The sequence below is a fragment of the Athene noctua genome, chromosome 3 (assembly GCF_965140245.1).
Source record: "Athene noctua chromosome 3, bAthNoc1.hap1.1, whole genome shotgun sequence".
Classification (NCBI taxonomy): Eukaryota; Metazoa; Chordata; class Aves; order Strigiformes; family Strigidae; genus Athene; species Athene noctua.
The window spans coordinates 8399460-8406675 of record NC_134039.1 but is presented as its reverse complement, the minus strand read 5'-3'; the positions used below and the strand labels follow the sequence as shown (position 1 = coordinate 8406675).

The 7216-nt window shown below is 48.9% G+C and overlaps 1 protein-coding gene across 1 annotated transcript; it reads right to left on the bottom strand.

Annotated features, from left to right (window-relative positions):
- Positions 1 to 2395: 2395 nt before the first annotated feature.
- LOC141958455 (C-type lectin domain family 4 member E-like) lies at positions 2396 to 6980 on the bottom strand. Its single transcript, XM_074901238.1, has 6 exons — positions 6868 to 6980; positions 5855 to 5950; positions 4701 to 4793; positions 3467 to 3618; positions 3127 to 3257; positions 2396 to 2851 (listed from the first exon to the last, which is right to left on the bottom strand). The coding sequence occupies exons 1-6, from the start codon at positions 6902 to 6904 to the stop codon at positions 2692 to 2694; spliced, it is 669 nt and encodes a 222-aa protein (XP_074757339.1). The 5' UTR covers positions 6905 to 6980; the 3' UTR covers positions 2396 to 2691.
- Between the last annotated feature and the right edge of the window lie 236 nt (positions 6981 to 7216).

The following is a 7216-nucleotide window of genomic DNA, read 5'->3' as shown; positions in this document are numbered from 1 at the left end:
ATTCATCAAAGGTACCTAATAGCAAGACAGGTTCATATTGCCCTCTCACAGTACAGAAACTGTAGGTAAGAAAGCACTATATACAGCAACTGTCTTCCAAAGCAACTGCATTGCTTCGGCACTGTGCTTCACCATCCTCAGAATTTCTTGGCCAAAGTCTGCTCAGACCAGATCTTCGTGGCTGCTTTGAGATGTATGACTGAGTATCAGTTTGCCTCATGATCAAGACATCCCTTTCTAGAGGAAAAAGAGTGCTTAATTCACATCCTCCTTCCACAGTAGTCTGATACTGATGCTATGTTGGGGACTGGTTCTTTGGCTGGTGCTTGCTGGATACCACACAACAGCCCAGCTGATGTCAGTACTAACTGCTGGGATCTCACAGAGGTTTTGGTGTCACTCCTCTGAGCAAGGAAGAAGGAAGGTAAGCCAGCATGTCCCAGTGCTCTCCAAGGCAATAGGGAATTATTTTAAGAGGGTGAATGCACTGCTACTGCGATAAACCCCACACCACCACTCCTCTCCCATGTGATCCTACAAACTAAATGGTGGTACCTGCACTGATCTTCTCTTCTCTTGCCTAATGTCACCCATGGACACAATTAACATCTGCTTTAATACCTGCACCAACAGAAGTATTCCAGCTCACACAGGACACACATTTTTATCAGACATCTTCTGTAAAGAGAATGCAGTGTTGTTTCTTTCCCACTCTTTCTTCTCTCTCTCTCCCCAGTAATGCCTGGCATTTTCTTTCCCTCTTTTGCTGCTGATGCCATCAATGGACATAGTGCTGGCCAGGAGCAGAAAGGAAATCAACCTCCCTTTCTACATGGGCTGCTATCTGAGCAGGTGGGACAAAACCAGCAGGGCACACCACCACCTTCCCCCCAACAAAATTCCCACTAGGAAATTTCTGAGACTTGCAGAGCAGCAATGAGAGAGTGAGGAGAATTGGCTGTACGTTCCTCTGCAAAAAGAAACTATGTAGGGGAATGAGGTGTATTGACATTCTTCCAGTATGGCTCTTCGGATGTTTTTCCAGCTGAAGAGAGCATCTCAAAAACTGGGCTTCAGAGAGTTTCTTCAGGAAAACCAGAAGCTAGCTCAAGTTTGAACCATGACAGAAATTTTTTTTGCTGCAGTCAGACCATGTCTTCAGTGTATGTATCCTCAGAAGTGAATGTCACTGTGGCTCTTTCCCTGTCCTCAGACCTGAGTTCTTTTCCAAAGGAAAAGTTAATGTGCCAAGGAGTGGTGAGCATCCAGGTCTTGTTCTGATGGGCAGTTGGGATGTGGCCAGGATGACCACCTGAAAACAAAGACTGCAGGTGTCATCATGAACTATGCTAATCTGATAAACTTTTTGTCCTTTCCACCCAAACTCCTGGTTCAATATGCAGGGATTCTCCTTCTGAAGCTTCCCAAAAGTGCTATAGCTGACTGTTTCTCTTTACCTCTGCCTCTTGCTATGACATCTGATGCCTCCTGAACCAAGACAGACTTGAGACGTGATGCCTGTTTCTCATATGTTGGAGAAAGGTACCTCTTTCAGATAAATCCGTATCAAAGAGGAATACATTAGGAGGAAGGCTTTTGTGGTCACCGAGGCAATCAGCTCTGGTGCTGGCATGACCCAGAGCAGAACACTCTAGCGTGAGGAACAGTGGGATTTCCCAAACCAGTAAACCTCAGGGGAGACAAGAGAGTGGCCAGGAGCCCACAGCTCAGCCACAGTGGCTGGTGGGGCCTGGGTGAGGCAAGGAGCAACAGTGCCTGGGGAGACTCTGGCTGTTGTCCTTCATGTGATATTTGATTGCTTTCTCCCCGCTTCATTGCCATGCTTAATCCTGCCACATGTCTCAGCAGGATCTCCAAAATCTATCTCCTTTCTGCTACATCCTGGACAAACAGCTGACTACTCCACAGCCTGCTTTGCTGCTTCCCTCATCCCTGATTCAGAGCCTTTTTCACATGCTCTGCAGGTGAACACTAGCTTGTTCCTGCTCCTGGCCATCCCACCACACTCACAGTAAAATTCTCACCTGCAGGTGCCAAACACTCTGAAAAATTAAAACCTCCAGGCAGGGAGGCTGGGTTGGCAGGGGGCTGGGACTTGTCACTCAGAAGACAGTCTCATGCAAAGAGCAAATTAATATTTATGGATTTTATTTGTTTGTTATCTTATCAACACAGAATATGCTGAAGAAAGAAGGAAACATTAAAGATAAGCCATGAATAATTGTTCCCTTCAGGCGTTAGTCAAGCACACTCCACTGCATGCTCTTCTTTCAGATTCTGCTCTAGTGATTTGTAGGACCAGTACCCTTTCATGAATCAGAGAGGGCCTTTTTCACATCATTGAGATATTAACTGGACAAGGAGTCGAGGAAAATACTGGAGGATCAGGACATCTGTGAAGGAGGAGAGTGAAAAGGGGCACAGTATGTCCTTGACATTAGCTTGAGTGATTTCATCCAGGACTGATCTCCAGCTTGGAAAGAGATGCAGGGGCGCAGGCTGAGAACTTAGGTCCTTCAGAGCTGGGATTCTGTGGCAGGATTGCTCATCCTACATCACAAGATAAAGCATTTGTGAGAGCTCAGGCCAGCTTTTCATCAGTTCTTTCATGAGCTGCTCTTTCTCAAGGATACTCCTTCATGTCCTTCATCCAAAGTGGAGTTTCCTTCCTTAGACCAGTTTGACTGCCAGTTCACAAATTCGATAGCAACTTGTGAAGCAAAGGATGTTATTCCAATTACTGTAAGTGCTGGAGTCTGTGTTTCCCTTGACATGAATTGCAGCACATTTTTCTGCAAAGAGTAAATTGGGTTCCCCGGGCTTCCAGAACCTGTAAAAGAAATTTCCTCTATTGGGAATGCATTGGCATGCATGACAGTGGGGGTGAAGTCACCTCAAACAGCTGTGGAGGAGAAAGGGAAAGGTTACTGTGACAGAGATCTGGAGGCATAGTTTTAACTAGAAAACTAGTCAAGCTTTCTGACTTATAGGGCAGTTTGAGACAGAAATCCCACTCTGACACATATCTACCTTACACAGTGTATTAGTTGCCTGGGCTGAGGGGTGTGAATTACAGGACCTTCCTCTCTCCCCGGGTATACTCACGTGTCTGCCGCCTTATACGGAGTCTGATCCACCCACTGCCACTGCCCAGTTTTGTAAGCAGATAAGCCTATGTAGTATTTTGTTTCATAGTCGTTAGTAACGACTCCTTTTGCCAAGTTGAAGAGGAACTCCTGGAAAAAGCACAATGCCCATGAGGTGCAGGACTGAGCAGAGAGAGGCATCAAGAGTTCCCGTGGGCTGGTGGCAGAGGGAAGCGGGTGCTGCAGGGACACAGAAAGGACATTCCCCTCCCTTGCAGGACAAGGAGGGCTCTGAGTCCCCTCCAGGGCCTGGCACTGTGTCTCTGGCCACTCTGCCCCTCTCTGGGCCATGCACCTACCTGCTCCGCTTTGCTGTTGATCACCACCAGATGGGAGCCCATCCCCGTGCAGTTCTGCACACTCTCAGCCCAGGACATCTTATTATCTGAGAAATAGTAGCAGCTTTGTTGAAAGCGCTTCCAGCCCTTCGGGCAGCACATCCAGCCCTCCTCTTTGGGGGGAAAATGTCCTGCTTTTGAACAAGATGTGATGTCCTTCATCTCTGTGAATACAAAGTAGGTGTTCGGGAAGGGGTCTGAACCACACTCATAATCTGGACAGAGGTAAACACTCTCGTCCACGCTCCACAAGTGAAGCTGTCAACAGCCTGACAGGCTCCTGTCACGAGGCCCCTGCCTCAAGTGCCTTTCCCTTTCTCTCTCTCTTCTGCCATGTCCATGCAACTTCTGCTTGGCGAGAGACACAGTTTCTGCCTTACCCTTCCCGAGAAAGCAGGATGGCTCACGCTCCTCTGGGAACACTTCCGTCAGGGAAGTGCTGTCCAAGAGTTTAGCTCTCAGCTGATGCAGACTGACAGACATGTGCAGTAAGCTGCTCTGACAGCCTTGCCGCCACCACAGGCACTTCCTTACACTAGCCAGGTTTTCCCAGAGATCTGCCTTATAGCCAGAAAGTCACACAACGGATTAAAAAACCCCACAGCTACATCCTCTCAAAGGCTACATGCCAACAGATCTCTGAGCTGATCTCAGGAATTTGCACTGCAGGAATACTAGCACATGCCATTGCCGTCACTTCACGTGTGATTGCAGCCCAGCTCTCCAGCTACTCTAAACCACATGACAACATCCTCCTACCACTCCTACCTCTGACCCTCACACTGACCATGATGCTTGTGTGAACTGTCAGTGAGCCAGCACAGGGAGTGGAGCTGGATTGAACCAGCCCTTACAAAAGGATGAAGAACTTTCAATAGGATTAGTGAACTGGACTAGCAGTTGAGGGGTTGTGTGAGGGCCAGTGAGAGGGGAAGAGCAGAAAAGGTGGTCCAAGATGGGTCTGGAACAACCCACCCTCTTCCATTGCACTGGCCTGGCCCAGAACATGGTTTCATGTCATCCTAAGTAAAATAGTGCAATATAGCATTTTCTTTCCTCAGTTCTCCACCTTCCTTCCTTAAAACAATCTGGCTCTGGCTGGCAATCACATTCCCAACCTCGAAGGCTGACTGACACAGGAGTAAATTTTGGTAAGGTTCTTAGTGCTGCCTATGAGACTCTTAGCATCACTTACTTTTGCCTGCAGCTACGCTGGGGACGCAGCACCACTCTGTAGCATCCTGGAGCAGAGTATTATACTGGCCATAGCTTCCATGAAGGAAAATAACTGGGTAGAGGGGAAAGAGAAAGGAAGTATTACTGTCATCCTTTCCTCCTCATTCATGAGCAAGTTGTCCTATCCTCCACATTCTGGCTTAAAGCCCCCACAGAGACTCCGTTACATAAGCAAGCTCCAAATTCTGTATTGAACAAAGAGATGACAAACAGCAGGCTGTTTCTCCCACTACTGGTCATTCCCACCTTTGAACAGGCATTAATTGGATGAGCTGCTCTCACCTCTGCTAACCAAGAGTCTCATTTCCAGCTGAAAAAAAGTTTAGACATCCTTTAAGGATGGGTTCAAAAGAGAGTCAAAGAAGTCATGGAATGAGTTTAATAAATGTAGAATATTAAAATACATTCCCTCTGAATCTTCCCAGGCATTGCAGCTTTAGAGCAACATTTTTACCCTTAACACGAAGGCATAGAACAGTTGAGTATTGAAGACTCACACAAAGGAGTTAAGAAGAAGCACACAAGAGCCATTACGGAGAAATATCATATTCCAAGACAATACAAGCAAATGATTTTCCTTTTGGTCAGCCGAGGCAGTGTGGGTGGGATGCGGCTGGAGCATTATGATGGATTCACCGCCACCCTGCTAAAATATGGGCAGCCTGGCAGCAGTATTTCCAAGGACATCACAGCGCCTCCTTGCCTGCAACATTGCCACAGGGAGCTCTGAGAGCCCAGAGCAGGAGAACCAACATCCAAGAGCCAGCCTGTGGGGAACCTCCTCAGATGCCCTCTGACACTGAAGAGACTTCTCAGCTCTTGGTGGGAGGGGAGAAACTGACTGGTTTTATCCAGGACGGGCTTTACTCAGGCAGGTGGGAAAGTGAGAGGAGCAGGGGGAAGGCCCTGCAGGGAACAAACCTGAACTGTGGAAGGGACCCTACTCCCTGACTAAGAGGGCAGAGGTGGGAGAGGGGAAGCAGAAAAGGCTGATTTGGCAAAAGGCATTGGCCTGCTGTCAGATAGAATAGCATCGACATCACGCTTCCATCTGACCAAGAGCTGTCAAGTGCTCCCCTCACCCCAGAAAAATTAAGAGACCCTGAAACCCACCAAGGTAGACAGTGACAAGGGCAGTTTTGATGGCAAGGGCAGAAACAAGGAATAGCCAGGGCTTCATCCAGGAGCAGCTTCTCTCTTCTGCTGGGGCTGAAAAACACAAGGCAAGAGTGGGAACCCCTCAAGCCAGTGTCAGGGGCAGGATCACCCAGGTGGCTCCGTACCCCAACCACCTGCTGGGGCCCTTGTTCCAAGGACTGGGGAGACCCACAGGTGCTGTAACCAGGTCCTGCTGTAACCAGGTCCTGCCGCCCGTCATTAGCAGTGGGTCAGACCCACAGAGTAGGGCAACACAGGGGCTGCCCTGAAGCTGCTCTTGGGTTTCACTTCTGATCAATCACAAGCCCTGCCTCTACTCTTCCCAAACTGCACTCCTCCTTTCTTCGTCCCATCACGCCTCCTTTCTCCTCAGCACAGTTTCCTTCTTGCCCTTGTTACCTCTGTCTTTCAATGAACATTCTGTCCTTACCGCCCTCCTATTCATCTCTCCTCAGAGCTTCTTTCTCTTAGCTCCCTTTATTTTGCCTCTCTTCCCCAAGCCCTTTTATGCAATAGCATGTAGCCACTCAAAGGAGTGACGGTCCAGCTCAGTGTTTGCAGAGGCAGACACACAGAAGAGATTGTTTCCACAGGGAGAACGGGCACTTTGGAGCTCTTGGGAGAGCTCCGTTCTCCTTAGAGTCACCGGAGACGGGAGCAGGGACTTGTGCTGGGCTTGATGCAGATAGTTTCACCTGGATAATGATAGTAGGACAGCCCTCTTTTGTCCCGTCACTTACAGAATGAACACACTGAAGGGGCTGGCAGCCCCGGCTGTGGGAGAAAGGTCCTTCTCCCAGTCCAGGCACTCCCCAGTTCCCTCGTCTGTTGCTTTGCTCTTGTCCCAAGCCCCTTCTCCTGCTATGAGGCCAGCCACTGTACCATGCCCATTGTCTATCCCAGCTCTGTATTGCACCCCAGCTCCTCCTCCTTCTGCAGGAGGACAGAAAGGAAGGCTTTGGGGTTACCTGCAGTTCCGGGACTGACACTCCCTTGGCGATTCATTATCTCTTCTGGTCTCCCTCTTCTCCAAGAGTCCACGTTACCAGTGTCTTCCTCCTGCACAGGACACTGCACTCGGGCAGCTCCCACACTGGTGAGGAGCCTTCAGGTTCTCTAACCCAGCCTGCAGAAAAAGCCGTGTCCTGGGTGTTCCCCACAGCACATGGCGATGGGGGAATTTTCATCATATCTCTGCCAGGACATTTCACAAGATGATTGTTGCAACACAGAAATTCACAGAGAGAAACAAAAACAGATGCAGAGTACTATCCTTCCAGGTACTACATCCTCCTTTTGCACACAGTTAAGCAGTTT